The sequence below is a fragment of the Sciurus carolinensis genome, chromosome 13, assembly GCF_902686445.1.
Source record: "Sciurus carolinensis chromosome 13, mSciCar1.2, whole genome shotgun sequence".
In the NCBI taxonomy this organism is placed as follows: Eukaryota; Metazoa; Chordata; class Mammalia; order Rodentia; family Sciuridae; genus Sciurus; species Sciurus carolinensis.
Window position 1 is genome coordinate 75,998,398 of NC_062225.1, and position 24,893 is coordinate 76,023,290.

Below are 24,893 nucleotides of genomic sequence, written 5' to 3' on the forward strand. Positions count from 1 at the left end.
AATTCAACCCAGTGCTTCACACATGCTAGGTAAGTGCTCTACCACTGAGCTACAACCCCAGCCCCCCAGACTTCTTAACACAATTATTTTATCCATTCCTTTTTTTTTAAATGGTACTAGGGATTGGACCCAGGGAAGTCTGCTGCTGAACTGCATCCATAGACATTTATATTTTTTTATTTTGAAACAGAGTTTTCCTAAGTTTTCTAGTCTGGCCACAAACTTGCGATTCTCCTGCTTCACCCTCTTGAGTTTCTGGGATTAGAGGTGTGAACTACATGCCCTGCTTCATTCATTTGTTGGTGGACACTAGGACTGATTCTAGTTTGGGGCTGCTAACAAATAAAGATGTTATGAACATTTGTGTCCAAGTGTTCGTATAGATATTTGTTTTCATTTTTCTAATATTGATGAGTATAATGAGTGGATTTTGTGATTAGTGTGTGTGTGTGTGTGTGTGTGTGTGCATGCGCACACGCATGCTTGCACTTATTTACTTAGTGGTACTGGGGATTGAATTTAGGGTGCTCTACCACTGAGCAACATCCCAGCCCTTTTTAAAACTTTTATTTTGAGACAGGATTTCACTGCGTTGCTCAGGTTGACTTTGAACTTGTGATCCCTTAAGCCTCAGCCTACCAAGTAACTGGGTTTATAGGTGTGCATCTCTGCACCCAGCTTTATAAGTTTAACTTTCCAAGAAGTTGCTAAACTACTTTCTAAAGTGGTTGTGCCATTTTTCACTATTATGTATGCTCCACATGTGTGCCAGCATTTGGTATGGTCAATCTATTTAATTAATGTAATATGGATTGTAATTTTAGTTTGCATTTCCTTAATGATGTTGAAATTACTTTCATGTGCTTATTTGATAAAGGTATATATTTGATAAGGTATCTGTTCAAATCTCTTGGTCATTTGTTCAGTTGGGTTGTTTGTTTTCTTATCATTAATTTTGGAGATTTCTCATTATGTCTGAAATACCTGACAAGAACAATTTAGAAGCTTGATGTGGTGGCACATGTTTATAATCTCAGCGACTCTTTAATCCCAGTGATTTGGAGGCTGAAATAGAAGGATCCCAAGTTCAAAGCCAGCCTCAGCAATTTAGCAAAGCCTTAAGCAATTTAGTGAGACCCTATCTCAAAAATAAAAAATAAAAAGAACTAGGAATGGAGCTCAGTGATAAAGTGCCCCTCAGTTAAATCCTTAGTACCCAATAAAAAACAAACAAACAGAAAACAGCTTAAAGGAGGAAAATTTGATTTTTGGCTCATGGTTTCAGAGGTTTAGTCCGTGGGCTGCATTGTTCTGGGCCTGAGGTGAGGCAGAATGTCATGGATGAAGGCCATGGTGAGGGAGTGCTGCTCTGCTCGTCAGTAGCTAGGAAGCAGGGTAGAGGGCAGGTGGGGTGACTCAGGGAAGATAGAGATTGTTAGGGCACTCCTGTAGTGACCTATCTCCTCCACACCTCGCCTGACTACACCTACCACCTAGCACAAACGTCCTTTCAAATTATCAATCCGTCAACTAGGTTACAGCTCTTATAATCATTGCAGCTTTGAATATTTCTGCATTAACACAGGAACTTTGGGGGATTCCTCATAGCTAAATCATAATACTTGAATATCCTGGGTGTCATATTTTAATAGATGATTTGCAAATATTTTATCCTAGCCTATGACTTGGCTAGATTCTAAATAGTGATCTTTAGAAGAGTAGAAATGTCTAATTTTGGTGATCTTCAGCTTACTTACTTTTTAAATTCTTTTTAGATGTACATGACAGTAGAGTATATTTTGACATATTATATATACATGGAGTATAATTTCCCAGTCTTTTGATTGTACATGATACAGAGTTACACTGGTCCTCTATTCATATATGAACATAGGAAAGTTAGGTCCAATTCATTCTATTGTCTTTCCTATTCCCATCCTCTATCCTTTCTCTTCATTCCCATTTGTCTAATCCAGTGAACTTCTATTCTTCCCACCCCTATCCCATCGTATTGTGTGTTAGCATCTGCATATCAGAGAGAACATTTGGCCTTTGGTTTTTTGGGGCTTGGCATTTTTCACTTAGCATGATAGTCTCCGGTTCCATCCATTTACCAGCAAATGCCATAATTTCCTTCTTCTTAATGGCTGAGTAATATTCCATTGTGGTATATATACCACATTTTCTTTGACTATTCATCTGTTGAGGGGCACCTAGGTTGATTCCATAGTTTAGCTATTGTGAATTGAGCTGCTATAAACATTGATGTGGCTGTGTCACCATAGTATGCTGATTTTTTTTTATTAAAATCTTTTTTATTTTTACAGACTGCATTTTGATTCATTGGACACAAATGGGGTACAACTTTTCATTTCTATGGTTGTACACAATGTAGATTCCCACCATTCATGTAATCATGCAAATACATAGGGTAATACTGTCTGTTTCATTCTACTGCCTTTCTGTCCTCCACTCTCTTCTACCCCATTTTCCTCTACACCATCCAAAGTTCCTTCATTCTTCTCTTCCCCCTTCTATCCCCACTTCTCATATGTTGTCATGCACTTATCAGAGAAAACATTTGGCCTTTGGTTTTCTGGGCTTGGCCTATTTCACTTAGCTTGATATTTTCCAACTTCATCCAGCAAATGCCATAATTTTATTCTTCTTTATTCTTCTGAGTAATATTCCACTGTGTATATATACCATAGTTTCTTTATCCATTCATCAGTTGAAGGGCATCTAGGTTGGTTCCACAATCTAGTTATAGTGAATTGAGCTGCTGTGAACATTGATGTGGCTGCATCACTGTAGTATGCTGATTTTAAGTCTTTTGGGTATAAACTGAGTAGTGGGATAGCTGGGTCAAATGGTGGGTCCATTCCAAGCTTTCTGAGGAATCTCCATACTGCTTTTCAGAGTGACTGCACCAATTTGCAACTCCACCACCAATGTACGAGTGTGCCTTTTTCCCAACATCCATGCTAACACTTATTATTGCTTGTGTTCTTGATAATAGCCATTCTAATTAGAGTTAGATGAAATCTTAGGGTGGTTTTAATTTGCATTTCTCTAATTACGAGGGATGATGAGCTCTTTTTCATATATTTGTTGATCACCTGTGTATCTTCTTCTGTAAAGTGTCATCCCATTTCCTTAGCCCATTTATTGATTGGGTCTTTGCATTTTGTGTGTAAAGTTTTTTAAGTTCTTTATAAACTTTGGAGATAAGTGCTCTGTCTGAAGTGTGTGTGGAAAAGATTTTCTCCCACTCTGTAGTCCCTCTTTTCACATTATTATTTCCTTTCCTGAGAAAAAATCTTTTTAGTTTGAATCTCTCTCATTTATTGATTCTTGCTTTTATTTCTTGCACTTTGGGGGTCTTTTAAGGAAAACTGGTCCTAAGCCAGTGTAATGGAGATTCAGACCTACTTTTTCTTTTATTTGGTGAAGGTTCTTGGGCCTAATTCCTAGATCCTTGATCCATTTTTGTGTTGAGTTTTGTACAGGGTGAGAGATAGGGGTTTAATTTCACTTTACTGCATATGGATTTCCAGTTTTCCCAGCACCATTGTTGAAGAGGCTATCTTTTCTCCATTGTAAGTTTTTGGCACCTTTGTCTAGTATGACATTACTGTACTTATGTGGGTATGTCTCTGTGTCTTCTAACCTGTATCACTGATCTACCTTTTTAATTTCGTGCCAATACTATGCTGTTTTTGTTACTTTTGCTCTATAGTAGAATTTAAGGTCTGATATTGTGATACCTTCTGCATCACTCTTCCTGCCCAGGATTGCTTTAACTAAATTTCATGATTGCTTTTTTGTTTCTAAGAAAAAAGTCATAGGGATTTTAATTGGAATTATGTTAAATCTGTATAGTGCCTTTGGAATTATGACCATTTTGATAATATTAATTCTGCCTATCCAAGAACATGGGTGATCATTCTATCTTCTAAGGTCTTCTTCAGTTTCTTTCTTCAATGTTTTGTAGTTTTCATTGTAAAGATCTTTCACCTCTTTGGTTAGGTCAATTCCCAAGTATTTTTTTTTTTTCGAGGTTATTGCGAACGGAGTTGTTTTCCTGATTTCCCTTTCAGATGTTTTATTGCATATGTATAAAAATGCTTTAGATTTATGTGTGTTGATTTTATATCCTGATATTTGCTGAATTCATTTATGAGGTCTAGAAGTTTTCTGGAGGAGTTTTTTGGATTCTCTAAATAGAGAATCATGTCATCAGCAAATAGTGATAGCTTGAGTGCCTCTTTTCCTATTTGTATCTCTTTAATTTCTTTAGTCTGTCTAACTGCTGTGGCTAGTATTTTGAGGACGATGTTGAATAGAAGTGGTGAAAGAGGACATCCCTGTCTTTTTTCTGTTTTTAAAGGGAATGGTTTCAGTTTTTCTCCATTAAGAATGGTGTTGGCCATGGGCTTAGCATAAATAGCCTTTACAATGTTCAGGTATGTTCCCACTATCCCTATTTTTTCTAGTGTTTTGAGCATGAAGGGGTGTTGTATTATGTCGAATGTTTTTTTCTGTGTCAATTGAAATAACCATATGATTCTTTTTTTTTTAAATTTATTTTTATTGTAAATAAATGGGATACATGTTGTTTCTGTTTGTACATGAAGTAACAGCATACCATTTGCATAATCATACATTCACATAGGGTAATGATGTTTGATTCATTCTGTTATTTTTTCCTTTCCCCCCACCCCTCCCACCCCTCTTTTCCCTCTATACAGTCCCTCCTTCCTCCATTCTTTTCCCCTTCCCACTCACCATTATGTGTTATCATCTGCTTATCAGTGAGATCATTTGTCTTTTGGATTTTTGAGATGGGCTTATCTCACTTAGCATGATATTCTCCAATTTCATCCATTTGCCTGCAAATGCCGTAATTTTATTATTCTTTATAGCTGAGTAATACTCCATTGTATATATATACCATAGTTTCTTTATACATTCATCAATTGAAGGACATTTAGGTTGGTTCCACAGTATGGCTATTGTGAATTGAGCAGCTATGAACATTGATGTGGCTGTATCTCTGTAGTATGCTGACTTTAAGTCCTTTGGGTATAGGCCGAGGAGTGGGATAGCTGGGTCAAGTTTTTGGTTTTTTTTTTTTTTTTTTTTTGGTACTGGGGATTGAACTCAGGGCCTTGTGCTTGCGAGGCAAGCACTCTACCAGCTGAGCTATATCCCCAGCCCCCATTCCAAGTTTTCTAAGGAATCTCCACACTGCTTTCCAGAGTGGCTGCGCTAATTTGCAGCCCCACCAGCAATGAGAGTGTACCTTTTTCCCCACATCCTCTCCAACACCTATTGTTGCTTGTATTCTTGATAATTGCCATTCTAATTGGGGTGAGATGGAATCTTAGGGTAGTTTTGATTTGCATTTCTCTTATTACTAAAGATGGTGAACATTTTTTTCATATGTTTGTTGATGGCTTGTAGATCTTCTTCTGTGAAGTCTGTTCATATCCTTAGCCCATTGATTGGGTTATTTGTATTCTTTGTGTAGAGTTTTTTGAGTTCTTTATATATTTTGGAAATTAGTGCTCTATCTGAAGTATGAGTGGCAAAGATATTCTCCCACTCTGTAGGCTCTCTCTTCGCATTGCTGATCGTTTCCTTTGCTGAGAGAAAGCTATTTAGTTTGAATCTATCCCAGTTATTGATTCTTGCTTTTATTTCTTATGCTATGGGGGTCCTGTTAAGGAAGTCTGATCCTAAGCCAACAAGTTGAAGATTTGGACCTACTTTTTCTTCTGTAAGATGCAGGGTCTCTGGTCTGATTTCAAGGTCCTTGATCCATTGTGAGTTGATTTTTGTGCAGGGTGAGAGATAGGGGTTTAGTTTCATTCTGTTGCATATGGATTTCCAGTTTTCCCAGCACCATTTGTTGAAGAGGCTATCTTTTCTCTATTGCATATTTTTGGCACCTTTGTCTAGTATTAGAAAATTGTATTTATTTGGTTGTGTCCATGTCCTCTATTCTGTACCATTGATCTACATGTCTATTTGGTGCCGATACCATGCTGTTTTTGTTACTATTGCTTTGTAGTATAGTTGAAGTTCTGGTATTGAGATACCCCCTGTTTCTTTCTTCCTGCTAAGGATTGCTTTAGCTATTCATCTTATTCTTCCAGATGAATTTCATGATTGCTTGCTCTATTTCTGTAAGGTACATCATTGGGATTTTAATTGGAATTGCATTGAATCTGTTTAGCACTTTTGGTAGTGTGGCCATTTTGACAATATTAATTCTGCCTATCCAAGAACATGGGAGATCTTTCCATCTTCTAAGGTCTTCCTCAGTTTCTTTCTTCAATGTTTGTAGTTTTCATTGTAGAGATCTTTTACCTCTTTGGTTAGATTGATTCCCAAGTATTTATTTTTTTTGAGGCTATTGCAAATGGAGTTGTTTTCCTCATTTCCCTTTCAACTGTTTCGTCGCTTGCGTATAAAAATGCTTTAGATTTATGCGTGTTGATCTTATAGCCTGCTATTTTGCTGAATTCATTTATGAGGTCTAGAAGTGTTCTGGAGGAGTTTTTTGGATCCTCTAAAGATAGAATCATGTTATCAGCAAATAGTGACAGCTTAAGTTCCTCTTTTCCTATTCGTAGCCCTTTAATCTCTTTGGTCTGCCTAATCTCTGGCTAGAGTTTTGAGGACAGTGTTGAATAGAAGTGGTGAAAGAGGACATCCCTGTCTTGTTCCTGTTTTTAAAGGGAATGGTTTCAGTTTTTCTCCATTAAGAATGATGTTGGCCATGGGCTTAGCATACATAGCCTTTACAATGTTCAGGTATGTTCCCACTATCCCTATTTTTTCTAGTGTTTTGAGCATGAAGGGGTGTTGTATTTTGTCGAACGCTTTTTCTGTGTTAATTGAAATAACCATATGATTCTTATCCTTAAGTCTGTTGTTACGATGGATTACATTCATTGATTTATGGATGTTGAACCAACCTTGCATTCCCGGAATGAACCCCACTTGATCGTGATGCACTATCTTCTTAATATATTTTTGGATGCATATTGCCAGAATTTTGTTAGGGATTTTTGCATCTATATTCATGAAAGATACTGGTCTAAAAATTTCTTTCCTTGATGTGTCTTTGTCTGGTTTGGGTAAGAGGGTGATGATATTAGCTTCATAGAATGAGTTTGGTAGGGTTCCCTCCTTTTCTATTTCCTGGAATACTTTGAGAAGTATTAGAATGAGTTCTTCTTTGAAGGTCTTGTCGAACTTGACTGAGAATCCGTCTGGTCCTGGATTTTTCTTGGTTGGTAGACTTTTAATGGCTGCTTCTATTTCATTGCTTGATATTGATCCGTTTAAATTGTGTATGTCCCCCTGCTTCAGTTTGGGAGGATCATATGTCTTTAGAAATTGTCAATGTCTTCAGTATTTTCTATTTTGTTGGAATATAGATTTTCAAAGTAGCTTCTCATTATGTTGTGTATTTCAGTGTTATCTGTTGTGATAATTGCTTTTTCATCACAAATTTTAGTAAATTGAGTTTTCTTTCTTCATCTCTTTGTTAGTGTGGCTAAGGGTTTGTCTATTTTGTTTACTTTTTCAAAGAATCAACTTTTTGTTTTGTCACTTTTTTTCAATTGTTTCTTTTCTTTCAATTTCATTGATTACAGCTTTGATTTTAATTATTTCCTGTCTTCTACTGTTGTTGGTGTTGTTCTGTTCTTCTTTCTCTAGGGCATTGAGCTGTAATGTTAGGTCATTTAGTTGTTGACTTTTTATTTTTTTCTTGAATGCGCTCCATGCAATGAATTTTCCTCTTAGTACCGCTTTCATGGTGTCCCCAAAATTTTGATATATTGTATCATCGTTCTCATTGACCTGTAAGAATTTTTTTATCTCCTCCCTGATGTTTTCTGTTATCCATGTTTCATTTAATAGCATATTATTTAGTCTCCAGGTGTTGGATTAATTTCCTTTTTTTATTTTGTCATCAATTTCTAATTTCATTCCATTATGATCTGATAGAACACAAGGTAGTATCTCTGTTTTTTTGCATTTACTAAGGGCTGCTTTGTGGCCTAACAATATGGTCTGTTTTCAAGACGGTTCCGTGTGCTGCTAAGAAGAAAGTGAACTCTTGTTGATGGATGGAATATGTCTGTTAAGTCTAAGTTATTGATTGTGTTATTGAGTTCTGTGGTTTCTTTGTTTAGTTTTTGTTTGTTTAGGTTTTCTTTGTTTAGTTTATTGTGTTGTGATCTATTTGATTCCTGGAATTGAGAAGGATTTGTTTGATGTACATGGATGCACCATTGTTTGGGGCATAAATATTTATGATTGTTATGTCTTCCTGATTTATGGTTCCCTTAAGCAGTCTGAAATGTCCTTCTTTATCCCTTCTGGCTAACTTTGGCTTGAAGTCCACTTTATCTGAAATAAGGATGGAAACCTGCACTTTTTTACTGAGTCCTTGTGTGTGGTAGGTTTTTTTCCCATCCTTTCACTTTTAGTTTGTGGATGTCTTTTTCTATGAGATGAGTCTCTTGAAGGTAGCATATTGTTGGGTCTTTCTTTTTAATCCAGTCTGCCAATCTGTGTCTTTTGATTGATGAGTTTAGACCATTAACGTTCAGGGTTATTATTGAGATATGATTTGTATTCCCAGTCATTTGGGCTTAGTTTTGGTTTTTAACTTGACTTGGTTTCTCCTTTGAATGGTTTTTCCTTTAAGGTAGTTCCTCCCTTTGCTGACCTATGTTGTTGTTTTCATTTCCTCCTTATGGAATATTTTGTTGAGAATATTCTGTAGCGTAGGCTTTCTGTTTGTAAATTCTTTTAACTTTTGTTTATCATGGAAGGATTGTATTTTGTCTTCAAATCTGAAGGTTAGTTTCACTGGGTATAGGATTCTTGGTTGGCAACAATGTTCTTTCAGAGCTTGAAATATATTGTTCCAGGCCCTTCTAGCTTTTAGGTTTCTGAGTTGAGCAATCTGTTGCTATCCGTATTGGTTTCCCCCTATATGTAATCTGATGCTTTTCTCTTGCAGCCTTCAAAATTCTATCTTCATTTTGGATGTTAGGCATTTTCATTATAATGTGCCTTGGTGTGGATCTGTTGTGATTTTGTGTATTTGGTGTTCTGTAAGTCTCTTGTATTTGATTTTCCATTTCATTCTTCAGGCTTGGGAAATTTTCTGATATTATTTCATTGAATAGGTTGTTCATTCCTTTGGTTTGTATCTCTGTGCCTTCCTCAATTCTGATAATTCTTAATTTGGGTCTTTCATGATGTCCCATAGTTTTTGGAGGTTCTGTTCATGATTTCTTACCATCTTCTCTGTTTGGGAAACTTTATTTTCAAGATTAAATATTTTGTCTTCATTGTCTGAGGTTCTGTGTTCCAAGTGGTCTAGTCCATTGGTGATGCTTTCCATTGAGTGTTTTATTTGGTTTATTTTTTCCTTCATTTCAAGGATTTCCATTTGATTTTTTTGAGAATCTCTATCTCTTTGTTGAAATGATCTTTCGCTTCCTGCAGTTGCTCTTTCAGCTGCTTATTGGAGTGATTATTCATTGCCTGCATTTTCTCTCTTATCTCATTCTTTGCTTCATGAATCATTTTAATTAGGTATATTCTGAACTCCTTTTCTGACATTTCTTCTACCATACTGTTACTGGATTCTATTAATATAGAATCTAGGTTTGTTTGGATCATTTTCTTCCCTTGTTTTTTCATGTTGTTCATGTATGTTCCCTTCTAGCAGTGCAGATCTTGGGTATTGCCATTTCCCCCCATAGGCTTATAGTGATCCTATAGATTTCCAAAACCGTTTCTTTAAGGGGGAGATCAATATTAGCAGTGCCCAGTACAGACAGTATGCAACCCTAAACCAAATAGCCCCTATGAAGATGTTAATAATATTGTTATAATAAACAGAATGAGTTCAATTATTATCTACAGTATAACAAATAGATTTGCAATAAGGTCTGCAGTTTCTAATGGAGGGCAAAGAGGATGCCGAGGGGTGTAGGATGTAACTGTTAATGGATAAGAAAAGAGTACATAGAAATTCTAGATTATAGAAAGAGCGAGAGTGTAACCAAAAGAAGTTGTTAGCGTGAGAAAAGGGAGAAAGAGACTCTGAAGAAACAGGTAAACAAAAGGAAAATAGAGTGAGAAAAGTAAAGAAATAAAAACTTAAAATTTTTCAATAACGAGAAAAGAAAATCTATACTATAACAGTGATACAGTATTCAAACCTCCCAGTCTTCAGTAGCCTGATGTATGAGAGATACCTGACAATGTGCTTCCAGTCTCCAGCAGGTGTCTCAGGATGAGATTTGCCCCACCTAAAAATGGGAGATATGACTTCCAGGATTATCCAAGATGGCTGCTCTGGCTTCCTAATGTGTTCAAAAATGGGGAACTGCAGGTTGCAGTGTGGGTGTGGTTGGCTGGAGGTCCTGGAGGCGTGGTGTGTGCAGTCTGGTTGCCTGATCCTGGAGGTGGGGCGCAGTCAGTGGGTCTGGGGGTCCTGGTGGTGGGGAGCAGTCAGTCGGTCTGAGGGCCCTGGAGGCAGGGAGTGGTGGTTGGGATGAGGGGTCCTGGATACGGGACGGGGCTCAGTCAGTCCGGCCAGGGGTCCTACACGTCCTGGCTATTGTCTCAAAATGACGGCAGCCATGTGTAACCAAACCTGAAGGTACTGTGACAATGAACTTGCAGGCAACAGCAGGTAGCTGGCACTCCACTGGTGGTCTGCGGTCAGCCTGTTGGCTGGTGTTGGCGATCGGCAGGTGAACCTCGGGCGGTGGGTGATGGGTAGGTGAAAGACAGGTGATGGACAGGCAAGAGTCAGACAAATGGCAGATGGTAGGCACTAGTGAGCTATCTGCACTCAAAAAGTAGTCGATATGCTTGCAAATTGCAGGTGATCGCAATAGACAAGTGGGGTAAACATCAGGGGATCTATAAGCAGTAAAAGTGCCTCATCGAGAAACAGATACCCTCTGCTTGAAATCCAAGTTACAGAGCGATGAGGAACACGGCCTCCCTCTAGTTCGCCATCTTGGATCTCCCCATATAAGTCTTTAATTCATTTTGAGTTTATTTTTGTATATGGTGAGAGATAAGGTTGTAGTTACTTTCTTTCTTTCTTTTCTTTTTTTTTCCTGAATGTGATTATCTGGCTTTCCTAAAATTACTTATTTAAAGAGATTGCTCTTTCTTATGGTTCTTGGTTCCTTCGTGAAACATAAGTTGGCTGTATATGTGTGAATTTATTTCTAGGCTCTCTGTTTTTTTATCAGTACCATATTGTTTGTGGTATATTTTTTGTTTAGGTGGTATGATAACTCTAGCTGTTTTTTTTTTTTTTTTTTTTTTTTTTTTTTTAAAGCAAGATTGCTCTGGCTGTTTGTAGACTTTTTTTATGAAGTTTAGAATTTTTTTTGTCAGAAATATAATTGGCATTTTATTTTTTTTTGTTGTTGTATGTGTAAATTACTTTGTTTAGTTTGGGCATTTCAACTATTAATTCCTCCAGTACACAAACATGGGTTTTCTTTCCATTTGCGTCCTCTTCAGTTTCTTTCATCAGTGTTTTGTACTTTTCAGCGATATCTTTCTCTTCCATTGTTAAATTTATTCCTAATTATTTTATTTTTATAGCTATTGTAAAAGGCATTATTGTTTCCTTGATTTCTTTTTTTCAGGTAGTTTGCTGTTAATGTTTGGAAATGCACTGATTTTTTATGTGTTGATTGCATATTCTGCAACTTCAGTGAATTTGTTCTAATGGTTTTTTTGTGTTTGTGTGTGTGTGGAGTATTTAGTGTTTTCTTTTTTAAATAATGTTATTGCATATTTTTACACCTTTATCTTATTTATTTATTTTTATGTGGTGCTGAGGATTGAACCCAGTGCCTCCACATGCTAGGCAAGTGCTCTACCACTGAGCTACAACCACAGTTTATATATAGGGTTTTCTATATATGAAATCATATCATATGTAACAGAGACAGTTTCCCTTCTTCCTTTCTAATTTGTATGCTGTTTCTGGCCATGACTTCTGGTACTATACTGAATACAAGTGGGGAATGTGGGTTTGGATGTGGCGTGTTCCCCCAGGAGTCTCTGTGTTAGAAACTCTTCAGTGTGGTGATGTTCAGGTTAGTGGAGGTCCTTGGGTCACTGGGAGTTGTGTCTTCAGATTGGTTCAGGGTAGTTCTCATGCACCTCCTTGGTAGTTCTCATGAAGAGAGGTGTTATGAAAACCTGAACCTGACCCCTGAATCTGTCTTTCTTCATCTCTGTGTGATTACTAATTCCCGAATGTGCTACAGCTTTTGCCGGTTGTGATATGATGCAGTTGGGATAGCTTTCACCAGAAACGGGCTGATACATGTGCTATGCCATTGAGCCTCCACAACTGTGAACTAAATAAACCTTCATAAGTAAACTGTCTCAGATATTTTGCTGTTGTAATCAAAAGCTGACTAATACATTGGGTATTCTTGTCAAGTTCTAAATCCTAGAGGAAAAACTTCCAGCTTTTTTTCTTTCACTGTGATGTTGTTAACTGTGGGTTTTTCATATGTGACCTCAATTTTGTTGAGGTATATTCCTTCTATACCTAATTTGTTTGAATTTTTTTATCCTGCAGGGAGGTCGAATTTCATCAAATGCTTTTTCTGCATCTGTTGAAATGATCATAAGGTTTTTGTCCTTTATTCTGTTAATATGATGTATCATGTTTTCTGATTTGCATATGTTCAATCATATTTGCATCTCTGGGAAGAATCCCACTTGAGCATGGTGAATGGTTTTTTTTACTGTGCTGTTGAATTTGATTTGATTATATTTTGTTAAGAATTTTTGTATATTCATCAAGGATATTGACTTGATGCTTTATTTGTTGTGTCCATATTGATTTTGATTTCAGGGTAATGTTGTCCTCATACAATGAATTTTGAAAGAGTCCCTTCTCTTAATATTATGCTAAGTGAAATAAGTCTGACACAGAAAGACATATGAGTCAGGTGTGGTGGCGCATGCCTGTAATCTCAGCAGCTCTGGAGACTGAGGCAGGAGGATTGTGAGTTCAACGTCAGCCTCAGCAACTTTAGTGAGACCCTAAGCAACTCAGTGAGACCCTGTCTCTGTATAAAATGTAAAATTTAGCTGGGGATGTGGCTCAGAGGTTATGTGCCTCTGAGTTCAATCCCTTGTACAAAAAAAAAAGACAAATGGAAGGTAAAGAATAGAATTGTCTAAGAATAGACATGATAGGTAGGCCAATTACATTGATCTGATCATAACACATGGTATACATGTATTGAAATGCCACATTGCACCCCATAAATATCCACAATTAATATCTGTCAAAAGATAACAAACAAAAGTATTCTTTAATATTTTGAAAGAGTTTGAGAAGTTTTTTAAATGTTTGATAGAATTTAGCACTGAAACCATCAGGCCCTTTACTTTTCTTGGAAGTCTTTTTTTAAACTGATAAATATTTTTAAACTATATGTATGTATATACATAATAGGTGTATATGTGTATGTTTATACTTGTAAACATGCACACACACACACACACACACACACACATACACACTAAATATCAGATTTCCTCTTTCCCAATTAGTCAGTATATTGTCTGTGTCCAGGAATTTATCCATTTCTTCTTAGTTGTATAATCTGTTGAAATATCATTGTTCATAGTAACTTCTTACTGATCCTTTGTATTTCTGTGATATCTGTTGTAATGTCTCCTTTGTCATCTCTGATTTTATTTCAGTTTCCTATCTTGTTTTCTTAGTCTAGTTAAAGGTTTATCAGTGTTGTTTATCTTTTCAAAACACCAATTCTTTGTTTCATCTTTTGTATCATTTGTTTAGTCTTAAATACTTTTATTTCTGCTTTGGTCTTCATTATTTGCTTTCTTCTGGTAATATTTTCCCTCAGAACTGGGGATTAACCCGGGATGCTTTACCACTGTCCCCAGCCCTTTTTATGTTTTTAGGTGGGATCTTGCTAAGTTGCTGAGGCTGGCTTCAGACTTGTGATCCTCCTGCCTCAGCCTGGGGTTACAGGCATGTGCTACTGCACTGGCTTCTAATACTAATTTTATGGACTTTTATTTATTTTTTTCCAGTTCCCTTAAGGTCAAATTGAGGTTCTTTATTTTAGATCTATTCTCCTTTCTCACCTCCTCCTCTTCTTCCTTGTATTTTGTTAAGAGATAGTGTCTCACTAAATTGCTTAGGGCCTCCCTAAGTTCCTGGTATGGAACTTGTGATCCTTCTACCTTAGCCTCTTGAGTCACTGAGATAATAAGCATGTGCCACTGTGCCTAGCCAGTCTTCTTGATTTTGTGTTTATTGGTATAAACTTCCCTCTTAAGACTGCTTTTGCTGCATTCCATAGGTTTGTATATTGTTTTTTCCATTTCCACTTGTCACAAGAAATTTTTAAATTTTATTTTTTCTTTTTTGGCAGTGCTAGGGATGAAACTCAGGGTCTCTTGCATGTTAGGCAAGCACTCTTATCACTAAACTACAGCACCACCCCTAAATTTCCATTTTAATTTCTTCATTGACTCATTGGTTGTTCCAGATCATGTTACCCAATCTTCTATATTTGTGAATTCTTCGGTGCTCTCCCTGGTACTTATACTGTGATCTCAAAAGTTCCTTGATGTGATTTTAGTTGTCTTCAATTTGTTAACGTTTATTTTGTGGACTAAGATACAGTCTATTATGGAGACTGTTCTATGAGTAGTTGAGAAGATATATACATATATGCTGGAGCTGTCAAATGGAAAGTTCTATATGTATAGTAGACCCATTTGGTTTAAAATGCAGTGTCTGAATGATGTGTTCATTGCTGAAAGTGGTGTGTCTCCTACAATTATTGTATTGCAGTCTATCTTTCCCTTCAGATCTATTTATATTAGCTTTATATCTTTATGCACATAGATGTTGGGGGCATATATATTGTCAATTGTTACTTCCTCTTGCTGAATTGATCCCTTTATCATTATGTAATGACTTTCTATGTCTCTATTATTATTATTATTATTATTATTATTTAGTTTTTTACTTTTCTTTTGTTTCTTATAAAGTATAGTTACTCAGCTCTCTTTTGGATTCCATTTACATGGAATACCTCTGTTCTTTCAGTCTATGTATGTCTTTACAGGTGAAGCAAGTCTCTTTTTGGCAGCATATAGATGGGTCTTTTTTTTTTAATTAGCTACTCTTGTCTTTTGATTGGAGTATTTACATCATGTACATTGAAAGTAATTATTGAAAGGTAAGGACCTACTTCTAATTGTTTTGTAGAAACATTCTTCCTCTCTGACTGTCTTCTTTTGTGGTTAAGAAACAGACTCTAGTAGTATGTTTTGATTTCTTACCTTTTTTAAAAAAAGTTTTTCTTAACTTTACAAATAGTTGTATATATTTATGAGATACATTATGATGTTTTTACATGTGTATATATCGTAGGTTGATCAAATAAGGATAATTATCATATTTATAACCTCAAGCATCATAACTTCCTTGTAGTGAGAGTATGCAAAATCTTCCTTTAGCTATTCTGAAGTACACAATGCATTAATTATAAAAGTGATTATAATAATCACAATAATCTATTGTTATACAATAGAACAGGAGAACTTATTCCTGTTATCCAACTGTAATTTTGCTCCTTGTCTGTCTTCTCTCACTCACAATATCTGGTAACTGTATTCACTCTGTACTTCCATGAGTTCTTTTTTAAATTTTGTTTTTCTATTCTTCGCTTATTTCACTCAGCACAGTATCTTCCACATTCATCCATGTTGTTGCAAATGATGGAATTTTCTGAATACAGTACATTTTTAAACAACTTGTAGATCTAAGGAAAAATGTTTACAATAATAAGTTTATGATAAAAATGCAGTATATCAATATAAGTGAGACATAACTAAATCCTTTTATATATACACATATATGTACATTTATTTTAATATTTACATTGGGGTGGGGATATAGTTCAGTGGTAGAATACTTGTCTAGCGTGCCCGTTAAGGATGTGAGTTTGATCCCTAGCAACATGAAAACAACACAAAACAAAACAAAACTTTTAATCTTGTATTTGAATATAGAGTTTAGGGCCTGGGGATATAGCTCTGTAGTATAGTGCTTGCCTAACATGATTGAGCCCCTGGAGACAGTGCTTAAAAAATTTCAAGTTTTCAGCTTATGTTGAAAAGAAACACTGGGGAAGAAACAAATAAAGTAAATAATTGCTATCATATAGACCAATGGAGTATAAAAGAGAGCCCAGGAATAAACCCAAGCATATAAGGTCAGTCTGTTGGCCAGTGTAGTGAGCAGGCGCAGGTGTCAAAGGTTAGGGTTAGCTGCCTTGATTCCTCACTTTTTATTTTTAGTGTTTCTATTATAGGTTTTAGCTTCATGATTTCCATAAGACTTAGAAAAAAAAACATCTTATTGTTATGACAGGTTAGTTTAAACTGATAACAACTTAAATTTCTTGGCCCTCCATAAAACCCAAAACAAAACAGAAAGACACCTGTACATTTTAACTGCATTCCCTTTGTGGTTTGAATTTTAATGCCATAATGGACATCATTTTATATTGTTTATTCCTTAACAAATATTGTAGTTATTATTATTTTTAATTGTTTTGTCTTTTAATCTTCATAGTAAAGACATATACATACTTTCCATATCCCCGTTACAAAATTCAGGGTATTCTAATTTGCATACTTACTTTTATCTGTGTGTTTTGGTTTTATTTCTTCTTCTTCCTTCCTCCTCCCTCTCTTCATTCTCCTCCTCCTGTTATTCTCCTCTTCCTCTCCATTCTTCCCTTCCTTCTTTCCCTTCTCCTGGTTTTTCTTCTCCTTTGCTAGAGATTGAACCCAGGACCTCATAAATGCTTGGCAAGTGTTCTGCCACTGAGCTGCACTCCAGCCCTATCAGTGAGTTTTATTTGTTTTGGTGTTACTCATTAGTGTTATTTTCTTTTGGGTGGAAGTACTCCTTTTTGTGTGTGGGTGTTTTGTTGTTGTTGTTGTTGTTGTTGTTTTGGGTACTGGGAATTGAACTCAGGGGCACTCGACCACTGAGCCACATCCCCAGCCCTGTTTTGTATTTTTTTTAAGACACAGGGTCTCACTGAGTTGCGTAGAGTCTCGATTTTGCTGAGGCTGGCTTTGAACTTGTTATCCTCCTGCCTTAGCTCCTGAGCTACTGGGATTACAGGTGTATGCCACTGCGCCCTGACATTTTTTTTTTTTTTGTAAAATAGGTATGGCAGTGGTAAACTCTTTCAGCTTGTGTTTGTTTGAGAACGTCTTTATCTCTTCTCAAAGAGAATGTTGCTTGGTACAATATTCTTGACTGGGAGATTTTCCCTTCAGCACATTGAATGTACTCTCACTCTCTTGGTCTGTAAAATTTCTGCCGAGAATTCTGGTGCTAGGTGTACTGGAAAGTCTATCATATGTTATTTGCTTCTTTTTTCTTGCTGCTTTCAGACTCTTCCCTCTTCTTTGAACTTTGACAGTTTGATTGCAACATGTCCTTGGGGTAGTCTTATTTGTATTGAAGCTGATTGAAAATATTTGATCCCCCCATACCTGAATATTTATATTTCTCCATATTTGAAAAGTTTTCTGCTATTATTTTTAAAAATATGCTTTCTTTTCCTTTATCATTCTCTTACCTTTCTCTCTCTTGAATGCCAGTGGCTTGGACATTTGCTCTTTTAGTGCTACCAATGAGTTTTGTAAGCATTTTTATTTCTTTTTGTTACTTGTGTTTTTTTTCCCTCTTAGTATATATTTTCAAATAATCTGTCTTCAAATTCAGACTCTTTTTTCTTTTTGATTGGTTCTGCTTCGATGGCATTGCATTTTTTCATTTGTTCATTGCATTTTTCAGCTCTAGAATGTGTGACTTTTAAAATTTTTTCAATCTCTTTAATTTCTTGTTCTGGTCACTTAATTGTTCTTTTTATTGAATTATTTTTTATTTTTTTGGTTTGTTGGGCTCCCTTAAAACAACTCTTTTGATTCTTTGTCAGGCATCTTTTTCTCTTTAGAGTCAGAAACTGGCATCTTATTTTGAGTCAGGGACTGGCACCTTATTTTGTCCATTTGCTTGTGTCATGTTTCTCTAATTTTTTTTGATCCTTGTGGTTGTACATTGATGTGTGAGTATTGAAATAGGTACTTTTGGAAGTCATCACAGACCGGATATTCATGGCACCATCTTTCAACTGTTAACTTGTCCAAAGAGTCTGGGTTGGCAGTCTGGTGTTCTGTATGCCCATGACTACTGCAGTTGTTGAAGTGCCAGGAGAGATCTTAAGCCCCAGACTACTACTAGCTCATTGTTGGTCTGGAATCCCATGCCATATAGGCTGGTGTAGTGCACTCAAAGCCCCTGACTGCTGAGGTTCTCACAGCTACTGAGACCTTCTTTTCACTGTGGCTTACTCAGAGAGTTAGGGTGACTGGCAGTGTTATGTGCTGGGTCTTGTCTGTCTCACAGTGGCTATAAATTCCCATGTGGTTTTGAGGTAGGTCTCTAGGGTAAGTCCACATAAACCAGCCTGAACTTCACTTGTGGCAGGCCTAGTATTGGGGACAAAAAGAAAGTCTTGTGCTCGCCTCCAAGTAGAAGGCATCCCTCTTCATGCTGTGCTGTCTGAGGTTGAGGGAGATGTGATGTGGGTGATGTAAAACCTTTATTTCTTCCTTTTCAGTCCATATTGTCTTATTAACTAGGTACTGTATTCTCTAACCAGTTTTCCTCATCTCTTGTGAAGATGTTTACGTATGAATAGTTAGTCAAATTGATGTTTCTATTGGGAATGAAAATAGTCCTATTTTGCTTCTTCTTTCTTTCAAAAAATTGTTATAATGAATTATGTTTTGGGTGTTGTATCTTAGAAATCTTTGTATAATCTGGTAACAATTACTTATTTATATGGTACTAGGGATTGAATCTAGGGTTGCTTTCCCACTGAGCCACATCCCAGCCCTTTTTATTTTTTTATTTTGAGTTAGGGTCTTACTAAGTTGCTGAGGGCCTCACTGAGTTGAACTTGTAATCCTCCTGCCTCAGCTGTGTGGCCACTGTACCTGGCAATCACAGTTATTTAAATTAACATCTTTTTAGAATGTTTGTTTGCAACTTAATAGTATTAACACACAAAGCATTTATTTTTGTAATGCTTCCAGCAGAGTGTGGAAGTTAAAAACACACAACTTAAACCTTAAACCTTAAAAATAACTTAAAGGTTTAAAAAAGTTTAAGGTTTAAAAAAACCTTAAACCTTAAAAAAAACACAACTTAAACCTTAAAAATAAGGTTTTATTCAGAATGTTAACAACAGAAGTAATTTGTTCTTTGACTACATTAACTTATTAATTTATTATTAGTTATTTCTATCTTACATTTTTCTTTTAGTGCCATCTCATCAGAAAAAGAGGGAGAACACGCTGTTTGATATTCACAGATCTCCAGCCAGAAGAAGCCATATCAGGTAAGTTTTTTTTGTTCTTGAAAGAAGGAAATATTTGCCCCCTTCACTGCGAGAATGAGACACTAATTGTGTTTCATCTTCCTCCTTACTTGCTCCTTTCTTTCTTTCTTTCTTCCTCTTTTAGGATCCAACTACTAATAGTTATTATCCTAGGTGTGTCTGTTATCTTCTTGTTCACAGTTGTCTTTTATCTTACTTCTTTATTGTTTTAAGTATTATGTTCCCTAAAGCTACCTAGCTCTTTGGGTGAGTAGAAATGACCCCTATTTATCTATCCATATCTATCCCTTTCTGTCTCTCTGGGACATTCTACCACTGCACGATATCCCTGCCCCCACCCCCTTTCTTTTTTTTGAGATCTTTCTAAGTTGCCAAGTCTGCCCTTGAACTTGTGATCCTCATGCCTCATCCTCCTGAGTTGCTGGTATTTGGTTTTATAGGTGTGGGCTCTAATGCCCAGCCCATATATTTATTATTTCAGGCATTGATTCAGTTAGTTTTCTTCTTCTTCTTCTTCTTTTTTTTTTTTTTTCTGGTGCTAGGAATTGAACCCAGGGCCTTGTGCTTACAAGGCAAGCACTCTAACAACTGAGCTATATCCCCAGCCTTTCCTTCTTCTTTTTTTTTGAAATGGGGATCTATGTTGCCCAAGCTAGCCTTGAACAACTCTGGTAAAATACTCTTCTTGCCTCAACCTCCAGAGTAGTTGGGACTATGGGCATGTGCCACTGTGTCTGGCTAATTAGTCTTCAATGTAATTTCCCCCCGTTGTTCTTTCATACTAGTATATGTGGTTTGGAAATTTTTTAATTTTCAAGATTTATTTTATTTATTTTCTTTTCTTGAAAGGCAATTCTGAGAAATGTTGTTTCTCTAGTTCTGTAACATTTGACATCGAATGTATCCATTTTTCCTACACAAAGCAATTTGGCAACTGCCTGGACACCAGCTGGGTATCCAGTGATTCAATTCAGTTCAGTTCAGTTCAATGTAATTCTGACACAAATACTTCTTAGTGACAGGTCCCATAGGATAAGGGGTAAGTTCCACAAGACTATTCCCAGTTCAGATACTAATAACAATTCTGATCCTCTTGTAGTTCTGGCTGTAAATCTGTTTTTTGAGATGCTCATAAAATTGATTACTTTTCTAATAGATTTTGTTCTTTTATTTATTTGAAGGAATTCTTTATATAGTAAAGATTAGACCTTTCTCATATAAGATACCAACCCCCCATCTTAGTTTGTTTTATTATACAAAACATTTTATTTTTATGTAGTCAAAATTGTTAATCTTTTCTTTTATGGATTTGCAATTTTGAATTATACAAAAGTCTTCACAATCCAGTCTTAAAATGATTCACTTTTTTTTTTTTTTTTTTATACTAGGGATAGAACCCAGTGGTGCTTTAACACTGAGCTATACCCTAGTCCTTTTTAGTTTTTATTTTGAAGTGGGTTCTCCCTAAGTTACTGAGGCTGATCTTGAACCTCTGCTCCTCCTACCTCAGCCTCTTTAGCCACTGGGATTACAGGTGTGAGCCACTGGATATACCTGTGAATTCTTTTGTCTGTTTCTATAGTTTCATTTTTTATTCTTAAATTTTTCATTTCTTCTAAAGTTATCTACTAAATTTTGAATGCAGCTTCAATTCCCCACGTAGAAAATAAGTTGCTACAACTGCATTCATTGAATTGAGTGTGTGGTTTCTCCATTGATTGCAGTTGCTACCTTTCTCACTTATTGAATCACATATTTTGGTTTGCTTCTGGATGTTTGTTCTGTTCATCTCTTTGTTGAGTATAATTTTAGTCTCACTGATGCTTTATATATTGTACTGTTTATAATGGGTAATCCCTGTCATTTTGCTTGATATGATTTTCAGTTATTTAACATTTTTTTATTTTTAGTGTTATTCCATTGCATTTTAAAGTTCTTTCTGTGATTCTTATGCATTTATTAATTTTTTCTTAGGATCTTACGTTTTCTGTTAAATAGGCAAAAAATGCTTACACCCCCATTTTCCCATTAATATTCTCTGTCTAGTTAATATCTGTACATGTGAGAGCAGTTGTTTCTGTATATCAGTTTTTTACTCTTTTACCTAATTTTTTTCCTCTAGCATGTCCCTTTTAATATTGATACTTAAGAAAGATGTATTTTTTTCCATTATGGATTTATGGATTTTTTGTCATTGAATTTTGTATTGAAACAAATATGGTGATTGTTTCCAGATGCAATTCCTAATCTGTGCAGTCTTTTTTCTTTTTTTTTTTTGCATAGCTGAGATTGAACCCAGGGCTTTGCGCTTGTGAGACAAGCACTCTACCAACTGAGGCTAAATCCCCAGCCCCTGTGGGAAGTCTTTTCATCTTAGATTAATTATATTAGATTTTTTAAGATTGAATCTTTTATATGGAAGTACCTTTTTATTTTCTGTTTTGTAATTAATTTCTGTGTTTATTGCATCGTGATGAGAGATTATTGTCTATTGATTGATATTTTCTTAATGGTTGGATATATAGTTTATTTTTGTGAATGTTTAACAGGCATTTGAAAAGAAATATTGTCTATATTTAGGAAACATTTCATTATTTTATAAGATTTCAAGCATCTTGAGGGTTTGAAAAGAATTTTCTAGTGATCAGTGGCATATCCAATATCTAGACTCCACATTATCATTTTACTGTATTTGCTTTATTACCTCTCTGTCCATCTGTAATCTATCTCATTTTGAAGGTTTATTTCTAATAATTCACAGATATCAGTATACTTCTTCCCTTAATTCTTTAGCACACGTATTTAACTGATGTTCCATATTTGTTTAGGTTTTTTCTTTTGAGGTAAAATTTGCATTCAAAGAAATGCACAGGTACTTTACATTTAAAAAAAGTTTTTATTAGTGCATTATAGTTGCTTAGGGCCTCACTGAGTTGCTGAGCCCATCCTTGAATTTGTAGTCCTCCTGTGTCAGCCTCCTGAGTTGCTGGGATTATAGGCCACCACGCCCAGCTAAAATTTTTTAAATTAATTTTTAATTTTGGGATAATTTTAGCATAGTAGAAAAGTTTCAAAGATAGTATAGAGAGTTCTTCCCTATACTTAGCATCTTATAATATGGGGCTACATTAGTTAAAACAAAGAAGTAAGATTGGTATTACTTCTAACCAAACATAAGACTTTATTGAATTTCACCATTTTGTCATGAACATATTTTTTCTGCTGTAGAAGCCAATCCAGGATACCTGTTTGCAGGGAGTGTTATGTCTCCTCAGTCTCCTTTGGCCTGTGATAGTTTTTTAATCTTTTTTTTCCATGACCACTTGTCTTGAGGGATCCTGTCCTTGTATGTTATAGAATGTTCACCCCTTCCAGATTCGTCTAGCCCATTTTTTCCCCTCATGATTATATATTGGACAAATTACCAAAGAGGTGAAGTATACTTCTCTCATCTTGTCTAGGGCTATATGATATCTGTATAATATGATCGATAATATTTAGTTAACCTTCATTATTTGGTTAAGGTAGTGTTTATCAGGTTTCTTCTTGTAAACATTTTCTACTTCTCTAGTCTCTAAATATGTCACTAACATCAGGGGAGGGGAGTGGTTTGAGAACTTAGCTCCATCTCTTTTATGAGGAAGTTGATTCTTCATCTTATTTAAAAATTTTTTTCATTGATTTATCATCTCATTTAAAAGTTTTATTAACAAGGGCTAAATAAGCATATATGCAGGTGTATACATACATCATCACTGTGCACACAAAAGCTACAAATGCAGATTAATACGGACCTCCCCAGGTGGAGACTGTTTACCAATCAGTGTTGCCAGTGGTAATGCATTTTGCAAAATGACAAAGTTGCAAATAAAACAAAGTATAATCGTTAAAAAAAAAAAAAGAATCTTAAGAGGAAAAAAAAAAAACTATTGTTTCAGGAATAATACAGCACCTCGTAAATAATTATTTAGGCTGGCTTTGAACTCGAGAGCCTCCCGCCTCAGCCTCCTATGCTGCTGGGATTACAGGCATGCACCACCTCGCCTGGCAATGTAAATAATTATTTAAATATGGTAAAATCTGCTCTTTCTGTTAGCTCTTGGAAGGGTTTTTTGTCTTGTTTCTAATTTAATGAAAATATTTGAGAATGTAATTTTCATCAATGTCAAGAATTACATAATATGCATAACTTTCCCAACTTCAAATAAAGGTATGATATTTAGCATAAAATTTTTTATTCACTTATTTCTATCAGTATGGACTCATATTTATTTTATAGTTTGGATTATAATGAAATAGTAGTTTATTTTTTGCTCAGATTCTTTTCTCCTTGGCCATTGGGAGTCCTTTCCGATTAGTTGTTGTGTCTCTTTGACATGCCTCCCTCCTTTTGTAGGCTGTGTCTTTATTTTCTGGTGTTACACCACGCACCAGACTCATCATGCCTCAGCTCTGGGTTTAGCCATTTCTCTAAGGAAATGTGGTTCTGTTTATTGAAGGATGATATTTAGAAACCACAGTATTTGGGTAGTGGGTATATTTGATGCTATTGGACATCATTTCTTCTACAGTCTCTTTAGTAGAAAGAGTCAGATATGTACACTACTACCTCTGTAAACCATCCTCTTGGAGGTAAACTATATTTCATGAGGTTTTTTTTTAAAAAAAGTATATATTTTTAGTTGTAGATGGACATAATACGTTTATTTTATTTATTTATTTTTATGTTGTGCCAATGAGCCACAACCCCATCTCTTCTCATGAGTTTTTTTTTTTTGTTTATTTGTTTTTTTGTTTGTTTTGGTACCAGGGATTGAACTCAGGGGCACTCGACCACTGAGCCACATCCCCAGTCTTCTTTGTGTTTTATTTCAAGACCGGATCTCACAGAGTTGCTTAGCACCTAGCTTTTGCTGAGACTGGCTTTGAATTGGTGATCCTCCTGTCTCAGTCTCCTGAGCCTTTGGGATTACAGGTGTGTGCCACCATGCCTGGTCTCTAATAAAGTTTTGATTTGCATTTTTTAAAACATGTTTAGTCATAGATGGACATAATACTTTTATTTATTTTTATTATTGAACCCAGTGCCTCATATGTGTGAGGCAAGTGCTCCATCACTGAGCTACAACCCCACCCGTATTTTTTTATATGTTCTTTTTAGTTGTACATCACAGTAGAATGTATTTTGACATATCATATGTACGTGGAGTGTAACTTCCCATTGTTGTGGTTGTACATGATGTGGAGTTACACTGGTTGTGTATTCATACACGAACATAGCAAAGTTATGTCCCATTCATTCTGCTATCTTTCCCGTTC

At 35.8% G+C, this 24,893-nt stretch overlaps 1 protein-coding gene across 1 annotated transcript in view; it reads left to right on the top strand.

The window, feature by feature from the left end:
- Positions 1-24,893, top strand: part of Atad2b (ATPase family AAA domain containing 2B) — a 160,867-nt gene that overhangs the window by 36,449 nt on the left and 99,525 nt on the right. The window contains 1 exon segment of the mRNA XM_047522251.1: positions 19,499-19,574. Coding sequence (XP_047378207.1) covers positions 19,499-19,574 — 76 coding nt within the window.